The 22,098-nt window shown below is 39.2% G+C and overlaps 1 protein-coding gene across 1 annotated transcript in view; it reads right to left on the bottom strand.

Annotated features, from left to right (window-relative positions):
* The window catches only part of ca10a (carbonic anhydrase Xa), a 251,524-nt gene that overhangs the window by 208,631 nt on the left and 20,795 nt on the right, over window positions 1–22,098 (bottom strand). The window contains exon 2 of the mRNA XM_040135518.1: window positions 15,304–15,378. Within this exon, the coding sequence (XP_039991452.1) occupies window positions 15,304–15,378 (75 nt within the window). The remainder of the gene's footprint in view (window positions 1–15,303; window positions 15,379–22,098) is intronic.

The following is a 22,098-nucleotide window of genomic DNA, read 5'->3' on the forward strand; positions in this document are numbered from 1 at the left end:
AAGTTTTCTACCTGTTAAAAGGGAGTTTCTCCTTACCACTGTTGCCAAGTGCTTGCTCATGGGGGAATTTTGGGTCTCGGTAAATAATTATATAAGGAGTACGGTTTAGACCTGCTCTATATGAAAAGTGCCCTGAGACAACTTCTGTCATGATTTGGCGCTATATAAATAAAACTGACCTAATTCTGCTCAGGATGATAAAGGTGAAAAGCACCAAACTGAAGTTAGCAGGGCAAGAAAAGCTGAGGTATGATGACACATGAAGAACTGCCACCAGTCCAGATGTTCAGGCCACTCCCGCAGCAGTAACAGATCTTTAACAATTTCTCTAAACTCAAACTGATGCAGCAGAATGGCTTTTTGTGTTTCTGCATGTGGAACCCACCATATGACAGTGTGATTTACTGTATTATCCCCTGGTTGCAGCTACATTTTTTTTTTTCCCTGATCTTGAGATTTTGCAGGTTAAGAGACACCAGGACATATATACTGGTGGCCTATCAGTCAAACATGCTTAACACGCATAGTTATATAATGTGTTTACATTCTGTAGTTGCCTTTGTAAAACAGTACTTTTCAAAGTTTTTTTTTTCAATGACCACCTTTCTTGCTCAGGATCCAAATGCATACCCAAAAACAAGGGATTACAGGGAAATGATGCACGTGTTGGATGTGATATGGATATCACATAATGAAAAGGACACCATTCAATTGGTTCGTTACACGTGTGATTTTGAATGGAATTCTGGGACCTGTATTATCAAAACAAAACTGCCATTACCAACAGCCATTTCACTGGCTGTATTTTCAATGTGAAGCGGGTCCTATAGTTACTACACATTGAAATATATTCAATGAAATTCTGTTGAAACGACGTTTGCGAAAACCTTTCACTCATATTTCAACCAAGGTTGCACTCGAACACCAGAACAATGCTGGTCAAAGCCTTGCAAGGGAAAAGATCAAAGGTCAGTGGCCGGCCAGAGAAAGATGAAGGAGGAAATTCACATCTGACACCAGAGACCATATTTGAAGAGAGAAAGGGGTTACGGTCTAACCTGTTATCATGTGACTGAAATTCAATACTCAGGTTACATGTTGATGAAAGAGCTATTTCCATTCACCGACGGAGACTTTGAGATACAGTTGAAAGCCTAGCCCCAAGATTATTTCAACGATGTATCTGCTTCTAAAGGACATGTCCAGACATCTTAAAATGAATTACAAAATAAATGTATTCTGGGTTTGGTTGACAGTGAATTCAGCCTGCTCTCATTCTCTGCTGTTCATAAACTAACTACTCACTGAGACAGTATAGGAGCTATACCAGTTTGTTTGTGTGTTTGACCACCATTGATTTGTCTGTGTTTGAAGCCATCTGTGTCTGCTGGTGCACTCTGCATAATGTCTTCAGATGTGCTCTTTCTCCGCCAGCCACCTCACACTTACTATGCAAGTTGCTATTCTGCCTCCATAAGCAAAATAGAGAATGCAGAGAGCCTGAGGATGCAGCTTAATCTTTACATCTCTCTAAGCACAGCAGGCACCACAACACAAACCGGTGATATAATACTCAGCTTTTGCATTCCGCTGACATTCCTCTGCAGATCCTCGAAGACAAAAATAAGTTTTATCAACACTGAGTCACTCCATAGTGATTGCTTTATTCACCTGCCCCTGGCTGCAGGTTTGGTTATTGCTGAAAAATCTCAGACCAAAGCCTCAAAAACAATATCAATCTAAAAACGTGACATGTATTTAATTTTTCTGTCTTTCTTCACATTATGAACCAACTGATATATGAAGGAGCAGAGGTGAATCATTAAGCACCTTGTGGCATCTGTAAGCAATCTGTCCTCAGCATTGTGTGCCATTTGTTTCCGTCTTGAGGTGTATGTACGGAGTTTAACACATCACAATTTACCAAGGCTATGTAAATCAAAGGAACGACTGGAGTACAAGCATCAGCAACTTACTGTACCGTACGTACACAGCTTCTCAGCACACACACGGTATGCTAATTCTCCTAAATGCCACTCTGAGTAGTTAAACACACAACGAAGCAGCTGACAGAGTAGCACATAACCTAAAATAAACAGGATAGGCAGACGAGGGGAACCACATGTAATCGTGCATTTTCCTCTGTAATCTTCTTTGTCCTGCACCAGACTCCGACAACCACAGACTATTTGACTTATATCACAATTGTTAATCCCCTCGGTGCACAATATCAGTATTAATAAGAGGAAATGCTATTTGGCAAAGGTATCCATGGTGAGATATAAAGCGAGCTATCAACAGATCCTCTCTGACATGATATTGTCTTCAGGAGATTTTAATATTTGTGGGATACACGGTGCTTTGCCTCAGTGCCTGGACCCTCAGCTGAATGCTGAATCACAGTTAGCCTGCCAAATGCTAATGGGCACAGCTAACACATTGTAATGAAGACAATTTTTCACTTTGAAAGAGATTTGACAAGCAGATCAAATTCACACTTATGATGGATAACAAGCACTGGGAATACGTACTGTATTCACCAGTGCTGTAGCTATATATGCATATTTGACCAAGACCATGATCTTTCCCAAACCTTTATCCAGAGCTTCAATTTGCGTACACAGAACCATAAAACCTTTAATCATGCAATCATGCAGAAGCTGTCAGGATTGGAGATTTTGTGGATAAACGGCATATGAGAAAGAGAGAGGAATCGTGCTGACTGATACTGACTAAAATAAAATTGCTTTGTGACCACTTTCATCTTCATCAGAATTACATTTATACATCAGAGCTAAACTATTTTGTCAAGTAATCAATGAAAAGGCAATTAATCTGCAACAATGTTAATGATAAATCATTTCAATCAATTTCTGAGGAAAAAATGTCCAAAATTCCCTAGATCAGCTTCTCAAATGTTAATTTTTGCTCATTTTCATTGGCCTCTGTAATAATAAACTAAATAATTGGGACTTTATACTGCTGACATGACATTTTTCACTATTTTCTGACAAATTAAAGAATAAAAAACTGGATTATTTAATGAGAAAATAATTTGCAAATTAATCGTTAATTAATAGAAGTTTTAGTTTTTCTTATATTCTAATAGTATCTCCCATCCTTGATAATATAATTTGTATTGTGAATAATGTGTGATTGTAATTCTTATGACAGGTTAAAAGTGGACAAATGTTAAACACATTTGCGTGATTAAACACTTTCAGTGAACTTATAAAGCCGAAAAGCATGAACCGATATGTCTGCTTGTTTTCAATTACTGGAATACAGAAAGCTGATATTTGAAAAAGAGAAAAAGAAAAGTTTAGAGGAACTGACAAGAGGCAAGGAGAGCAAAAGAACCAGAGAAAAGGCAGATTTGATTTAAATAAGGATGGAGTGAAGAGTACCCAGACCACCAGTTTTGGCTGAGCATATCTTAAGTGATCAGTACAGATCAAAAGAGAGAATGCGAAAAGAAAGTTTTCCAAAGTCAGTGTAAGCCGGAGGCCAGTGGTGCTCAGAGTGACTCAGTGATTGACAGCCAGCCACGGATTCACACTGACCTGTGGAATTGAAGGATTTAAAGGAGGTGAGGAGAGTGTCTGCACCCATCATCACAGAGTTATCGTCAACCATGAGGAATATTTTTCAATTTCCAGCAGGTTTCTTTCTTTGTGTGGCTCTTTAAGAAAATCCACCACCCCTCCATCCAACCTTCAACTCTATTTATCCCACCGCTCTCTTTCTCTTAGCCTCCACTCAGCTGCCTCCGCTTTCATCTCCTCGCTTGGTAATACTTGGTAATACTTGGTAATGCTTGGAGTTGACTTCTCTCCTCAAATACCCCTCCTTTAACCCTTCCCTGCCCATTTATCGTCTCAGCTGTCCTCTCATCTCTTTTGTTTTATCTCCTTTCTACTCCCCTCTTCTCTGTACCTTCTCTGCTGTCTACCACTAACATTGTCTCCTTTATGTCCTTAGCTCTTTTCTCCTCTTCAATTGCCTTCTTTTCTTATATTTCCTTTTTTATTTTGTCCTTTACTCATCTTCTCATTTTATCCCTTTTTTCCTCTCCTTCTGTCTTCGCATCTGTCTTCCTCGCCTCTTGTCTTTTCACCTATTTTCTTTCTTTTCCTTTTCCTTCTCTCCTGTTTTCCTTTCCTCCTTTTCTACCCTATTTACACCTGTTCTCTTCCCTCCTTTCTTTTCCTCTCCTTTCTTCATTGGTTTCCTTTCCTTTCTTCCTTTCCTCTTTCCACCTCATCCTTTTCCTCCTCTTCTGTCTTCTCTCCTCTGTCAGTCAGTGGAGGCTAAATAAAGGGGGGGTTATGGGGGCCATCCTGTCTGAACCCCATCCATCATGCTGCCACTTAATACCCACAGCTGTCACTGTGTGTACATGAGTGTGTGTTTCTGTGCTGGGTGTATGTGTGTCGATCCACCTCAGACACCTAGAGAGCGTATGTGTAGGATTTTCCTAATATCACATTAGAAATTGACAGAAGGTTACCAAAAATGTAAATACTGCCCTAACAGCATCCCAACATTTTTTCCTCCTCTCTGCTGAAATTGTTGAAATAATTTTCCTCTGTCTGTGTGTGTGTGTGAGAGAGAGAGAGAGAGAGAGATAGAGCGTGCCGTGTGCAGGCCTGCTGAACAGCTTCAGCGTTCCTCTAGTCCTTGCTGACAGCGAGTAGCACCACACACGGGTTTTTTGCCACAGACTTTCTGTGAATGTGAACAGACTGAGTGTGAACTCCATCAGACACACATTCAGTCAGACATCAAGCAGCAACACAAGGAGACACCAGGACATGAGCTGTAGAGTGGAAGGCTTTTTAAGACAAGAGAAGTGTCCATCAAAGACTGAAAGGCCTGTAACATGCAGGAGGCCAAGTACAACAACAGTATGACATTGGTGCAGTGTAAGTACATATAATAATCCCACTGACATGGGTTTTTGGAGGCTAAAATAAATGCTTTTTTTCTTTTCTTTTCCTTTGTTTGTATTGCCTTCCCTTCTCCCCTCTCTTCTCATCAGGTTCCTTCCCTTTTCTCCTGTCCTTGCTTCACTGGTTTCCTTTCTCTTCTCCTATTTGTCCCCTCTTCTTCTCTCTTCTCCTGCGGGTGCAGACAACACATGCACTCAGTCCTGCAATTATCCATTCAAGAAGGCTCTAATGTTCAGTTTTTGGTGAAACTGTGGGTCAGAGAGGTGTTGATTCAGCGGTATGATCATTGTGGAGGATGTACTTTGTGGGGCTGTTAAATTATATTGTGTTAAACTTATATGCGTATCTATTATTTTGCCAAACCCTTTTATATCAACGAAAGTAGACTAACAAAAACTCCTCTCTGTATAATGCAAAGAGGTCAAGGGTGTGGCCAACTTTTCTTTCTTTTTAGCAGTTAAAATACGAGTCTTTTGTATTGCTAATTTGATTTTACACACTTCGGTTAACGGTCTGTCATTAACTCAGTTATAATTACTTCAATTAATTTATGTTGTAGCTCTGTTCTCTTTCATGGATCAATGGTGACTCCTCCTCTGCCCAAACGATGTGGCACTACTTAAGATGGCCTCTTATACTGTGATAGCGGGAAGTGGAAAAGACCGGGTAAGTGTGCCATCGGGTAGTAAGGCTTAGGGTTCAGATCTAACTCTTTGTTTGTATTAAAGTTAATTTGAAGTATAGAGTAATTTATTCCTGCCCCACTGAGTGTCTCTGTAGGGTAGCCTCTGGCTATAAATATATATACCCTCCCTTTGTGTCATTTGGTAAGTCAGTTGTGTTTAGTTCAGACCTAAGTTGCTGATTGTTTAGTTGACCACAATTTAAGATAAAAGGTCCCGATTTTGTTTCAAATTATTTTTTATAGTTTTCGAATTTTTCTGTTTTAAGTAACTACTATCAATTTCCAGTTTGTTAATTACTAGGTAATCTGTAAATAAATGACTGATTTTGCTTTCCACACCTGGTTTCTTTGAGCCTTACTGCTCAGTCCCAATGCTCATCAAATTGTATGAATTCAAACAGCCTGAAATGACAAAATATCATGACCTACAGTTTGTGAGATCATGAAAACTTTGAAACATCAAGAGATTGTTATATGGAGGGCACACCACTATATGGATTATTTTTGGGTTTTAAAAAAGGAAGTAGATTTTAGTCTGGAGTTGAGCGACACTGTTTGAGTGCAGTGGATGTAGAATATGTCTCCACGCATAGTAGTAAGTAAAATCCTGCCTTAGAAAAAAACTGCTACCCACAATATCCTTGAAGATTCTTTTCTTTTTCTCACACTTTTTTAAAATGTGTCAAGCTGAACTGATCTAAAGTGTTTCCTGTTCCATTTGTGGACACCTCAACACTAAACTAGAAAGAGGGGAAAAGACTGGGATGGTACCACAGTGTACCAAAGTGGAAAAATCGTGCAGCAGCATATCAGTGCAGAAGATAATATTTCACCATGATAGGTAGGAGAAATTTCTTCTGCGACTGTTGTCTCCACCAGGGCCAGATCTGTTTAGTTAGATACTCGTGGCCCATCAAAAAGCCTCTGGTGTGCAGTATTGGCTGTCCAAAACCATCTCTTGCACTCCGCATACACTGATCCCACCACTGAGAGGCTTCCCCTCATCAGACTTGGCCCCACGCTACAGTAGCTTCTGCAAACTTCAGAGTCTCATTTCCACCTCCAGCACAGGGGCTGGCTTAGGTACACTCAAAACAAGCTGGCAATGTGCTATTAGATACTGTATCCATTTTCTTCCCATAACCCTGCTGATGGCAAATCAGGCACGGCCCCACCGACGATGTCTGTGCTTTTTTAATTGGTTTAAGATCAGCGGCCGTCACTTGAAGAAGAACTCGCTACCTGCCAGACATATATAAAGTACCTGCAAATTAGCCTCCTCCATTGACTCAGAGAAGGGCTTAGCTGGAGAATTGAGTGAAAAAAAAAGTTTAAGGGGATTTTTCACAACACTGCTTTTTGGACTTTGCGACTGGTGGCTAAAACTCTGTAATTTGTGCTTGGTTCTTGTCTCAGTCAAAAATGTTAATCAGCTCAGAAGCCTGCAAGAAAAACTACAGCTGCTTGTTTGATTGCTGGGAACAAAAGTGGCTATCAAACAAGAGTGTGAGGAGGGGAAAACACAGGATTAAATTAAATTCTGGTGATGAGAAGCTGTGGCAAAATGCTCTGACGGGGATCGAGGGCCTTGGAAAATGGCGCATCAGATGTGGAGATGTATGATAAGGGAGGATGATTAGATAGGATGTTCACACATTCAAGATCAAGAGCTGTCCTCCATACTTTATTAATAGCAAAAGACACAACAATAATCCTAACTAGAGCACCGCAGTACATCACTCAATGCTTGTGCCAACAGGTTTTATCCCATTTAAATCAGGAGAGCGGCTGACATGACAGCTGGGCTCCAAACCCTCTCAGCAAATGCACTTTTTAATGGGTCACTTCACCCAGTTTACACAAAAACCCATATTTTCCTCACCTATCAATGGGTTTGTTGCCATGCAGGTACCATCGTTTTGGTTTTATTCAGCTGGGTTTTGAGATATCTGTCTCAGATTTCTTCCCCTAACCAACCTGACATGAATGGAACTTGGTTGGTGATACTCACAGCATTGAAAAATTACATTTAAAAAATTCAACAGCAAGGTGTCTTCCTTTGTCAACAGTTTTCTTTGGGACTATTTTCTGGGCATCAGGCCTCTTGCAATAACATTTTGATATTTCTATGCTAAGTTTTTAAAAGAATCTTACCTCTTCAATTTCTGATAGGAGTTTCCGATTGGATTAAGTCATAACTGCACAAATTTGTCAAAAATTGTCCATTTCAATTTAATGAATTCCATCTGTTCGTGAGTAAGTGTCTCTTTGTGAGATGTGATCATTACTGTACCATAATCAACATTCCTAAATTGCTATATAAGTTTTTTTTTTCCTGTTTTGCTACATTTGTGGGAGAAATTCATTCATAAAAAAGTTACCCAAGACTACAAAGAAAAATTTCACGCTGCAGAGCTTTGAGTCCTGCTGCTTAAAATCTGCAGAGAAAAGCTGAGCAAATTTAACAGTGTCGGTAGTGGTTATACTGGACCCAAAACAATTAGAACCAACGCTGTGTTATATCAAAGTCATACCGTGGTAGGAATATAGACAGAATGGTTTGATATCATGTTAAATGCCTAAAAAGCCTTACTAAATAAAAAAGTGCACAACTTATGGGAGGCAGTCAAGGGGATTTGACAGTCATGGAGATTGAGAATATAGCTCCATTCCATGTTATTTGAGGTTACACTGCTACACTGAAGTATCTGCTGGAGTGAGAATTTTCCTATAACATAACAATAATAATAACAATAATCAATTTTTAAATGATGCATTCGCTGATATCTTGAACAGAACACTCAGTTTACATTAAGTGTTATTTTATGGTTTTTATTTTGGTTGATATTTGGTAACATATTTGAACTCCAAATTCATTCAGATTTAGGCATAGCAGCTCCTAAAGGATAGGTTCACAATTGTTCAAGTCTGCCAGATGCCCATATGAACACGGAAACCGTTTTGCTTGCTGTAATTATTCATCCTGTTCATACTGGAAAGAGATGTGGCTGATGACTTCGTTAAATAAATATATAAATGCATACATACATATACTATATATTTTGTATATCTATCTATCTATCTATCTATCTATCTATCTATCTATATATCTTTCTATCTAGCTATCCCTGTTTTTCAATTTGGGTGATGTAGCCCTTTAATGAACTACATTGACTCTAAATCCTAAAATCCTGTAAAGATCCTTTAGATCCTTATTATCTCATCATTTTTGAAAAACTGCTTCATTTTAGTGTGCTACAAATTGTCTTAATTATTAGATGTGTAACAATGACTAATAGAATTATAAACACCACTCATCCTGATTTATTCACTATATACAGTATAAGTAGGCAGTTAAACATTTTAATCCTAAATCAACAACAACAAAGTCTTCTAATTTGAATCCCTAGGACAAAATCTTATCACGTGGATGGCTACGACTGTAATGACTGCCTCTCTGTGTGTGTATTCCAACGTGATTTCAATTGTACACCATTAGCTCCATAAAAGTATCCTTGTGTCAGTCTCTCTGAGCACTCTCATCGCTCTCTGCCCCGCAGTTGCCCTCTCTGTTGCTCCTTCCTCTTTCCTGCCACTCAGCTCTCCCTCTCTCCATCCTCTCTGTCATCATCCTGCTCTGCTGCTTCCACAGGTCCGTCAATAGCCCTGGGTAGAGGCAAACGTGGGAAAAGCCCTAGTGCTCCAGATTCCGCAGTGTTGCCCCATTACATCGCTTCAACTGGCAGTCCTGCAGCAGGATTATGACCACACTGAGGAACAAATGTAACCAAACAGTAAGTTCTGTAACTGTATAGGTATACCATTGATACCGCTGGGTCATGGCCTTTGTATTTTTTTCTGGAAATTTGTTTCAAGAGCTTTTGACTGTGTCACACAGTCTTAGATAGCATATGGAATTGACTCAGTTGTCATGGGCCAAAATGGAAAAGAAGCTCTAAACGTGCTGAGAATAATGGAAGGTTTGAACATCTGCAGTTCCATGGCAACTAAACTCACTCTGCTGATGAAGACCCTGTGGCATGGTCAAAAGCATTGGAGCAAGTCAATACGTCGAACTTGAGTTAAAATTGTTTTCTCTGAGCTGCTGTTTCCAAGGTCAGGAATGAACTGTCAAGCTCAATCTAGCAGAAGCTTATATTCTTCAATAAAAAACTAACATTAATTCAATATTTAAAGGCTGGTGCAAGTATTTCCTAGACCCAATATATTTAAATTTGATCATTTTAATGGTGCAGTCAAAATTAAAAAAATAAGTGATTCGGTATTTCGCCACTGGAATTTTTTTTCCTGGCGGTGTGGAGAAGGTTTTGAAACATAATTTAGATGTGAACGAGAATTTACAGGTAATAAAACTGAATGTTTAACGTTATTTTCATGAACTCAAACCCTGTTTTTGATACTATTTGTGGTAGAAATTCTTCAGCATCCCATTCATTGCATTTATGTTCTGTAACTACCTCTCTGTGTATTAATTTTCATTTTTGTTGGGTTTGTTCGCCATTCCCATTCTGGAAATCACCAATCAGCAAATCTAGGGTTACTGATCCTAATTTTAGTCCCCGTTTACTGCTCACACTCCTATTTTTGCATCAGAGCTGTATTAAGTTACTGCTAACGTAACATGTCCTACTGCTGCTGCTTCTTAAAAGCAATCAAACTGGCACAGGCTTTTATTGTGAAGCAGTCACAGGAAAAACAATTTCTTTGTCATTACAGCACTTTGACACACTTTCTTTGAAGACTCATGTCTATTCCAAATGACTCTGCTTGACTTATTAGTTTCTAATACCCTTTTGCTCAAAAAGTAGAGCGTATACGCAATTTTTTTTTTAAATGCAACTAAAACTGGAAAAAAAGACTAGCAATAATTGGCAATAGACTCCTTTCCCATTGCCAGTAGACGAGTTCCCTCCCAGGGTTAACTCTGCAGACTACTACAACAGGAAAGGATGGCACAGTTTCTGGTAAGTGTGACTGTATGAGAAAAATTGTTTAATATTTTTGGCTGGACTGCAGCAATGGGGGCCCTACACAGCCCTACAAAGCAGGACTGAGAGTGAGCTGCAAACCACCGCTCAGACTAGTAAAATGGATCTATTGTTTCTCTTTGTATCCGCGGGTTATTGCTCCTGTGTGTCAGGGCCTCCGTGTGAAACGCTTCGGTCGATAAGAGGAAGAAAAGGGATGAAAATTAGCTTGTCCGCCCGGATGTCATGTTTCCACGCTGCCGATCAGAGCTGGAGCTGATAAATACCTGTGACTACTGCAGAGTCGTCTGACCCGGGAATGAATGCCGATTGTACCCTCTCCCACTGAAGACACTGTGTCCAGTGCGAAAGGGGCTTAGGTGTTGGTTTTAAAACACATAGTTACGCTGGAAGATCTTGGGGATTCTCAAAAATTCTGACAGAACTAATGTGCAGGTCATTAAACTTTAACACTAACGTTAAACCAAATAAAAAGTTGGCCTCATAATATGTTTTTGGTGTTACAAATTAGGGGTGAAATAATGAATGCACTTAATAGATCAATAGTGAGAAAATATAGCCTGCATCAAGGTTTTCCTTTGAGAATTTCCAATAAAGTTTTGCTTAGTGTCCTACAGGATTGTATATAATTACTGTGGGGAAAAGGAGTGTCAGTACGGTTCGAATGTAGAAGGGACATTCACAGCTGACGTTCTTCAGCCTCAGCATTAAGAAAATATAAACGCAGTCTTTCTAAATCAGCAAAAATTGTCTGGTGAATGCACACCGAAGACGACTTGCTGGTCATGGCAATGACATATATTGAAGAGGAGATTACCGCACACTAACTCCAATGATTTTATTATCGACATTTCAACCACACTTGGTCTCTCTTCTGGCAGTTTCTTTCTCAAGGCAACTTGAGACTAGGTGGTGAAATTGTCGGTAATAAATCATCATAGTGTGAAACCGCAAAGGCACTTCAACGTTGTGATGCACCTGCAAAATATTGGTCAAATACATGCAAAATGATCAGAAATGGATCAATCTTCAGGACAGATACCGATCCATTTAAAAAGTGAATTGATCAGACCAAATCCTGATCATGTAGGACATCACTTATTTCAAGGTATCGACAAGAATAAAAATGAACTTTTTTGTGAAATTTTCAGTTAAGAGGTTTAGCTGCTGTAAATGCAGTTTAATAATTTACCTTATTATTAAAATCATACACCAGACAGAAACTAAGGAGTGCATACATTAAATTAAATCACAGATAGCCTGTGTGCTTCCATTAACTACGGTAAAATGTGCTAACTAATATACCATTCTAAGACCCAGCATTGGAATAATTGGTACAGCCAGACACATTTGCACTGTAAAAAGAACAACAGTGAGGGAAACTGACGACAGGCTGCATACCATTTAACCCCGACTGAAATGATTAAACATTAAGACACAGCTGAGAAAAGACGAGGTGAGACCAAAGCTAATTGAGAGAGCTCAGAAAGCATAAAAAATATTCCAAAGGTCAGTCACAGACACAGTCTTGAGAATGTGATTACATTTCCTTTGCTAACCTTGGGGTTCAAACGCTCTAAGATGCTGGTCTACGGTGATATTATTTCTTTTCCCGGTGAGGAAGAAGCGTCATTTCCATTTTCAATTTCTACAATATTACTTTGGCTGCCAATCAATTACATAAGTCTAGAGTTTGGATATGAATCCATGTAACTGTCAGATAATACAGTATTCAAAAACTAAATTCTAAATATATCTCTTGAGCTGTTACACTGATGATCTCTGATAAATTAGAAATACGTGAAATAGCCAGGGAGTGGAGTGTTACTTTGAAAATGAGCAAAGGCTGTAATAGTTTTTTGTGTCCCAATGTGCATTTTACTAAAAATCCAATGCACAAACTGTTAAATTTTCAATGAAATCTTTTATCACTTCAGTGTCCAAGTAGACTAAGTCCAATAAGAAAATATGACCCATCCGTATTATTTCTCTCCGCGTCATTAAATTGAACTTCATTTGCAGTGAAAATCCTTAATTTCTCTATTATGTCCAAGCTATGAAATCCTGCCGGCTGCAGAAAAAGGTAACTAGGGTTGGGAATTCTCTGCACGGCCACGGGAGGATCATGAATAGTGTTTAACTGCTCCAGCTGTTGTACGGTGGTTGGTAAAGCAAGTGCGCCGTGGAGAACTACTAGAAGAGATAGCTGAGATATAAACGGAGCAGCAAACCGCCAAGTGGTTGGTGCCTGAGGGAAGGACAAACAGGCACTTATTTATGTATGCCTGGACATGCTGGGAAAGCTGTGGTGTTTGCTTTGGGAAACAGATGCTTTTACTTACTGTGTACATACCACAATAACACACTTCCTCACTCTGCTATATTTCATCAGTGCTTTTATTCCCTAAGCCCCTATCCCTAATCACAGCCTTCACCACAATATGCCAACTTCAATCCTCAGCCTTTCTTTGAAGTTTTATCAATTACCTTAAAATGTTTGTGTCAAAAACATATTTTACAACCCTGATTCATAAAAACTTGAAACGCAGCAGAAATTGCATAGCTATGACCGAATATCCATGCTCATGTAAAAATACCATAACACTGGCAGGCTCTACTGGCTACGCCAAGACTGGGACTGTACTGACGTCAATGGTATTTTTGATAGAAATATAATATCTGTAACTGCAAAATTGGTTCTTCTACCGTGTGTCTTAGTGGCGATTATGAAAATGGGTGTTCATTTAAACATGTATTAAGACTTAAAAGAGGGGTGTGTTTGCCTCAATTGAATGGTCTCAGGATTAACACTCAGCTCTGGTGGCTGCTGATTTCTCGCCCCACCTCATTGCTCCATCCCAATACCCGTTTTTGGAATTTGAGTGATTTTCAGTATAAAGAAGGATCATCATGCTTACCCTTGTTATATAACTGGGATGTTTTTGAACCAGGAAGGTCAACATGTACAAATAGAAGCAATGTTCACGCTCAAAGGTAAAGGATTTCAGCGTTCTCATTGGTTGTATAATCGTTAAATGCCTTTACAGAATGCCTTCTGCTAATGCCTTAGCTGAAATGTAATAAATGAATAAATATATAATAAATGAGAAAATTCTAAAAATTCTTAACTGTGAGTGTGAACCAATTTGCCCCTTTTTGGATTTTGAGAGATTTTCAAGACACTGTATTTGTGTTATATATTGTGCCATATAAGAAAACAGCATCCAGTCCAAGTAACTGAAAAGAAACAGATTCACCTTTTCTGCCCTGACCCTTCAGCTAGTGACAAATCAGAACTTAAGAGCAAAATCCAACACACTCCTAAACAGCAGTTGGTGACCACAAAAAGCCCGACTTATGTGCAAAAGCTGAAACCCTTCATGACTTACCCATCTTTTTGAACCCTGTCACCAGACAAGGATACTTAGGAAAGATTATAGTTACAGCTAATAAAAAGGCAACGATTGATTTAAGGGCTGTAATGGGATTCAAACTAGGACATGCCTCATGCCCATCCACCACTCTGACCTCCACACTCTTACTTTCTGCTTTGCTGCATAAAGGGTACACTACTTCCTGCATTCGCACTGAACATTGTCAATGGATATAAATAGGGATGTTCAGATTTATCCAATAAGAACGTGATTCCTAGGGATGCTGTACTGGTCTGTCACACTTAATGTGCAAGCATGCATAGTTTTCAAGCGGTAGAGGACAGGATGAAGAGCTTCACTTAAAGCCTACTAACCCTATTAAACAGCTAGAGCAACTGGAATGTATCAGAATGTCAGCATCAGAATTTGAATCTTTAACCTGTCATCTCAAGATAAAAAAATTTCCTGCCATATTTTTGACTTTTTGACTTTTATTACATTACTCTCATGTCTTAACTGTTTAATCATTGTAAAGACAGTCTCTTCTAGAGCGACAAATCCACCAGATAGAACAGCCTCTCTCTGCTAATGTTAAGAAAAGTTCATTGAAAGAAATGGTTTTGCTATATGTAATCTTCCAACTTTTGCATTTGAGGTGCAAACAGATATAAGTTCTAATTTAATGGTGCTTTAACGAGACCTTACATTTGTTCAGAGTTTTGAAAAGTACAAAACTCAACCCTGATCTTTAACTGATAGTATTACTTCCGTTATAGGAAATTTCCTTGCTCCCCTTCAACCTTGTCTGCAGAAGTGAGTACCCAAACAATGTCTTTTATTCGAAGTTTTCAAGTATTTTACTCCATGCACAGACATTTGGTCCGCATAAGGATAGACATTACCGATCACACATACACTCACACACACAGCCAACTGCAAGCTTTATGAGAACCATTTCAGCTCAGCAGAAAAACAAAATCTCAGGAAAATAATTGGCCTGACACGCAGATACACAACAAGACGGAGAAAGTGGAAGGAACAGCGAGTTGCCGTCCATCAATCAGTGGAAAAGCGTCAGCTATGTAGGAAAGGCAAAGAGGTCTTGTCTGAATGAGAAAATAAAATTGTTGCCAATGGCAAGGTGGCCCTATGTTATCTTAAATATATAATAAGCTCTGACTTCAGGATCAAGCACACGGCGTGTTTAAACTGAATTCAGGAAAATGAGTATTCTGTGGGAAACTTCCATGCATCGGAGCGTTGCATACTGTTTTGAGGCTTACCTGGAACAAAGCTCCCCTGCACAACCTCCTTGTACGCCCACCATCCTTCGTGAATTTTCGGTGGATTCGGCTGTGCTGTGAGGTAAGGAGAAGAAAACACAGAAACAGGGGCATCAATCACTGAGATCTGAAATTCAGACAAGAAAGCAAAAACACAGAGCTGGAAGCTCTACAACTGAAACACCACGTTTTTTTTTTTTTCCACCGTCATCATTTCAAGATGCCCTTCTAACCTTCTCAGCAAGAGGGCTCGGCAAATAGAGTCTCCAGAGACGGCCTCGGAGCAAATAGGCCTCCGATTAGAATTTAACCTCTCATTTCTGTCCAAATGAACACACACAGGCTCGCACACACAACACAAACACACGTGTGTACACTCCCTTGTGATGCGATAACTCCCTAGGCATTAGTATGGAAATGCCTTCTGTCATGTTGTGTGAGCTGTGGAAGAAAGTCCCAGATTAGAGCAAGGTGGAACAGTATAATTGAGGTGACTAAGTAAAGGTCTCAGTACAAAGAGAGAGTTGTGATGTGAATTACCCACTGAGCCGTCGGGATATTACTTTTTACACCTCAACTTTTTTTCCCCTGTTCATTCACCAAACACGCAAAGCGGAGCTTAATCGAGGGTCCCGAGGTTGCCCTGCTTGCCTGTCTTTAATGGAAGTTGAGGTGGCCGAACAACCCCCCTCCCGCTGCTATCCCTTCCAAACAGCCTTGCCGCAGTAACACTGGAGAACAGGTTCAATTTCTGAGGGGTGGGCCGATGGACACGAACCAGAAAAGGCTATTTTCTCAGAGGGCAAATATCAGCTGCCACAGGCCGAAAAAGGGAAGAAAACAGTAGCTGGCCTTCCAAGGAAAAATTGGATCCGGTTTGTCAATTCGTATCTCAAAATGATAAATTGTTTCTCCTTTTTTGATGGTAAATGAACTTGAAGTAAACACCAACTTTAATTGGAGTGTACCTAAATCAGTGCATTGGCCAACTGAGAAGTAGCTCAGACTTCTAAAACCATTTGAAGGAGGCTGGCCCCCTGCCCGGCACTGCTGGGCCCTGGCAAAACTTCAACTTAAACAGCAACACAATTTCATTTCTAAAGTTTTCTTTTTATGTAGTCAATTCGAAGAAGACTAAAAGACAAAATCATAATCACTCTATGCCTTTATATGTCCGTTTCTAGGACATTTTCATCTCTTTTGGATGAAAGAACAGAATAAAAATAAATCTTAAAATTGCAGTGTGTACCACTTCAGACACCATGGCACTGTAAAATTCCTTGTGGTGCTTTGGTGTAGTTATTATCATAAAAGTAGACTTTGCCTAACTCTGCCTAATTGGAGCCTCCATGTCTTCAGGGTGAGATTATTAGTAGTGTTCTTTCTCAAATCTAAAAGCATATTTTCTAAAGACCCTCTTTCCTGTCGGTGCAAACAAACTGTTTTGGCTCTACATTACACCTGTAGGGAAAGCAGTATCTTCGCCTTGTTTTGTGCCATAAAGAAATCTTTCTTTGCCCTGTGATGCACTAGGGCGGATTTTGAACTGAAGTGCCAAAGCTCAGTCACACCACCATTTATAACAGCAAAACTTAATACTTTAATTTAAACAGGTCTTCCATCTAGAGTTCGACTTTGGTGAGCTCTGACATGTGAATTTGTGCTTTTGACCAATAGCAAACTATCCTGAAATTCATATAAGCTGTATAGCACCATCAAATTTTATATTACTCTGCGCTGCCAAACAGTCTTAGGCATGTTTCTTAAAATGTAAATAATTTATTCATCACCTATTAGTAATTTAAAAAGGAATTACATTACTACTCAACAGCAAAAGTAATTAGTTACATTACTCGTGCCTTAAAACAACTCCATAGCTGTCACATCCACCTAACATCTCCTATATTGAACACATGTAGAATGGAAATCCATAGGTGGTTTAATGAGCAGCCAGTCTATGGTTTGGAGGTAATTACTTAACATCGAGGCCTAGCTTAGCCCCGGTGACTGCACACAGCACTCCAGAAGTCCTCAGAAAAGCTCTAGGGTTCACACACCCTCCAGCCCCGAATAAGGCCTGGTCATTTTTGAGCGTATGATTACCAGTGGGTGCACGGCTAGCTAACATAACAAGTGAATGAAATAACTTAGGAGCCACTGGAAAGTGTACTCTTGCTACCCACAGCTCCAGGTCCTGTGCTGACATGTCTGTTTTTCCGCTGAAACTGCAGCTGAGTTAATGATCCCACCTGCCGTTACCATGTTAATTTCATTTATTATTAGTCACTTCTGGATTTTACAATCAGGTTTTTTAAATGAAAAAAAAAAAGTTCCTCAGGCACTCCTAGGCAGAGCAAGGAGTGAAGATGTATTAAAAGCCTTTCTTTAGTCGGCATATTAGTTAAAACGCCGACGGGATTCGACCTCACACAGAGTCTTCCTCAGGGCAGAAACAGTAAAACCAGACTATTCACAGCTGGTACTCTTTATGGACAATACCAGAATTAACAATATTGCAAACATAATGAAATAAATATCACAGTGACATCAAAATCATCAGTATCATAAAATGAAAAAAAAGGAAAGAAATTATGACAACGCTGCAAGACATAGCACTCAAAACAATGTAGTTCCATCAGTCAGGATAAAGAAGTCTCATAATTATCCTCACCGCATTACAATTGCAATATTATTTCTTCCACTATTGTCTACAAAAGTACCGGGTAAACAATCTGGTTTGAGGTTATAGCATATGACTCACATCCTTTTCATACTCATCAAACCACTTGGTGACCCCTTGTGCCCTATGGATGGGGGCATTGTCGTCCCGTTTCTCCACTCAGTTTTCTGGTTTTTCCTTTAATTTGTCACCCATCTGTAGCTGTCCTGTTTTCACGACTCATGCTTCATAAGAAAACTCCGTCGTGTAGCCCGCTAACCAGCAGTTAGCTGGTAACTAACAGTTAGCTGTTGTTACCAGGCACATGCCCTGTCATTTGCTTTCGTTTACTTTACTTTAATAAATAAAACTTTAACAGTTTAATGTATCCTGCCCCAATGTATTTTTTTTTTTTTTTTTGGAGCTTGTGATTTGTGACCTATTTATTACACAACACAAGAGACGGACTAAATTGCTGTCACCCTCTTCCACCTCCTGGTAAGACCGTATATAAAACAAACCCCCGAAATGTTGAGTGTCACCGAGATTAAAATCTGTAATGTAAATACTGGAATTCAGATTTATTCTCTTACACGACTTGCTACTAAAAAAAGATATCACATTACTGTAATGTAATAGTAAGGCATCACTGCGGAACCACTGCTGCCTAAAGCCTTTATCCTCCCATCAGGTCTGTAACAAACAAAGCCAGCTCCAACCAACATTAGCCGCTGTATGATCCAGCAGTTCTTATACATTTTGCTTTGCCGCTTTCTGCTATGACTTTGCTCTTAAGGCTGGTGGTGGCTGTCGTTGTTCCCCTTTTTATGGTAATTTATCGAACGCTGTAGCAGCTAACTAAAAACAGCATGACAGCAGAGTTAGAAATGTTTTACTATCCGGTACAGTTACATTTAAATATGGCTAACCATGCTGCATAGCAAACACACTGTGATGGCAGTTCACCACTTCATCAACCGCAGAGCATTGTCATCATATTTTATGAGACAGAGCCTCAAAAGTAAGAAAAAATAATGAGCGGGGGAGAGAACAATAGCATACAGCGTTACTTGGGTGGTTGTGTATGTGCGTGCAGGGTTGGTAGTGTGTGTAAGTGAGAGCCGTTGGGATTCTAGCTACTGTAAGTAATAATATAAAGGAGATTTTGAGGCCTGTGGACATGATCCTCTTACAAGCTACTGACAACAATACAGATGCAGTTCTCTTCCTCTTACTCACTCTCTGCAGATGTGCGCTGTAATAGAGCCAATAATAATACAGCTGCTGCCCCTAACACAAAAAGAATAAAACACCCTTTTATGGATTGATATGCCCACACAGCCCGTTATTTTAGTCTAATAAGAGTGAATGTGAATTCAATTTTGTTACTCTCGGTTTTAGACAAAATGGCTGCTGAGGTACTCCAGTGATGAATTCTATGAGGTAAACTTGAACCTTTCATGGTCCCTGTGGGGAAACGGCGCTTTTACAGCAGCCAAATAGCAGCACTGATTACAACAATATACAGTATAAGGAAGCTGTTATTGAAAAATGTGAAAATATATGAATTACCCATTGAATATGTCGCAATAAGAAAGTAAATGAATGCAAAATACAGTCTGACCTCTGAAAAAGTACTATTATTATTGTGGGTTGTATCATTCTTTGTCAGGATGTTGGCCTAATTCTATGGCGTTCTTCAGTGTTTGTTAATCAAATGATTCTAATCAATGACACATTTTAGCTACTGTGAATTCATTAATTACATTTGCATTCAAACCATGCAAATGACCATTTAACAAATAAATTGTAATTTTAATTAATTCATGAAAACTAATTAGATTTTTATTCTCTTTTTCTTTTCCATCATTTATGATTACCACAAGTTAATTTGTGTTTTGATGTTATCTTGTATCAGTATTTTTATTAATAATTTTTTTATTTTTATATGAAGAATTTGTCTTTAACCAATGCATGTTTTAATATTATGTACAGTATTTGTATTCATAGTGTTTGGGTAGCTGCACTGTACCATGATATTTATTTAAACATCTCTTTCACTTGTGTTACCTGTTTTTCTAATGTTTGTGTCAATGCAATACATAAATTAATAATTAATTATATAAATTAAAAATTAATTATAATATAATGATATATTAAATTTGTCTACTACTTCAATGGCTGAGGGAGTAATAAGGGTTATATAAATTTTACTTTATATTAGTCCATTTACTTATGTGTAGGCTCATAATATTCCTTCTCAAAATTCATTTGCTTTGAAATATAGAGTTTACCTGTCATGTTTACCTTAATTACGAGACTCTCTTTTTCCTGCAGATGCAATGCCAGTTCTAGGGCAAATGCAGTTATCCTTGGGCACAAGTCTACTTTTCTGCGTTGGCGCCGGTTTCTCAATTTCCTGGCACGAAGCGAATGGGGATGTTGAAGGAGCGGCGCCGCTGAGGCCTCGTTTATGGTGTGCAGTGCAATTTTGGTGCTCACTTAGCACAAAATTGCGTTTCTATTACAACCTGCTCAGACCACCTCTTACCACAGACGCAGGGCAAAATTCCAAAATTATTTTTCAATTTTTTTTTTTTTTTAAATTCTTCAAAATCAGAAATCATATCTTTTACGTCAAGTGCGGCTTCATTCCATTTGCTACACTTTTTCTCCATCTGCTGCAGATTGATATGTGCATCAGTATACATGTTTTAATGAGACTGAGAAAGGTTACCAATAACATCGTCCACATGGGTGTAATCCTGTGACCCGGAGTTCCGCGGTAACCTGAGTACCGCCGTTCTATGTGATGGGTGAGCTGCGCACAACAACTTGTAGAAGGTCAAATCTTTTCTGTGTAGTTAATTAAACACCTTTATTCATCACACAACAGCAGAAATGAGGGGCTGTGCATAATTTTACACATGGAGGACACAGCAGCATGACTTCATCAATTATTTAAATCTCCAGACGGGATCGGTCGGGATCTAACAGTAAATATTGCTCTGTGTTTTTCTATACACTGGACTGGAAAGCTTTTACTGACAGATTCCAGGTTGAACAGTAAAATCATCTGGAGTAATGCAGCAGCTCTCAGGTTGAGAAGCAAAAGTCTAAACTCCAAGTAAAAAAATTTTTTTTTTCTTTTTATCCAGTTGAAAGTTGAGTGTTCCTTTTTGCCACTTGCACTCATGTTTATAAGTATTTACAGTCGTGGCTTATACTCAAAATAATAACATAAAATAAAAACATATCCATAAAATCACTAACACCACAAAATCAAATAAAACACGTAAGGGAGAATATTTTTAAATCAAGTTCACACCCGTGAGGTCATTTTGTTTTTTGCCTCCGTATAATTTCTAGGCTTCTCTCATCACTGGAGGAGGTGGTAGCAACTGCTAGCCAATAGATGAGACATAATCACTTCCTGTGGTTGATCAGACGACAGAGACCGAGAATGAAGTGCAAAGCAGTGTAACAAGCACTGTCCCATTTCTCACAATGTCTGATCCTGGTCCCAAAACACACTTCCTGACATCAGCAAAAAGGAAATGCCTCCAATCTATAAAGGGAAATGCAGACGAGAAAGTAAGTAAGTACGCAGGAGATGGGAGAGAAGGGGGGGGGGGTTGATGGATCACCATTTTCCATTTTAGATAGACAGTAGGCATAGTAAAATAAAGGTATGATATGTAAAATAAATGAGTGCGTGTATGCTGCATACTGATAAGGAATTTAAAGTCATTTTAAATGTTTTCCTGCGCTTGGAAAGTGGGTGGAAATGGAAACTAATGAAAACTGACAGAAATGTGTGATGTCAAACCATTAACTATAAGCCCCTTGAGGTTGAGACACGGTAAGTCACGGGAGTGGGATGCAGGCCAGAGGTATGCAGGGCGGAAGCTTGAAAACTGTGAACGTGCACGAGATAAACTTCATCTGACCATCAGAAGAGAATAGAATAGAATAGAAGTCCCTGTACCTTTGTGTGGGGAAGAAACATTTTAAAAAAGGACAGAGAAGAGAGTTTGACCTGAGCTGTGTGCATGAAGCTGCGTGTCGTTATCTGATGCACCTCCGTTAACCAGCTTCCGTCTTTCTCCATCCTCAGTGCCCCGCATACAGTATTG

This window comes from Xiphias gladius, chromosome 9, assembly GCF_016859285.1.
Source record: "Xiphias gladius isolate SHS-SW01 ecotype Sanya breed wild chromosome 9, ASM1685928v1, whole genome shotgun sequence".
Taxonomy (NCBI): Eukaryota; Metazoa; Chordata; class Actinopteri; order Istiophoriformes; family Xiphiidae; genus Xiphias; species Xiphias gladius.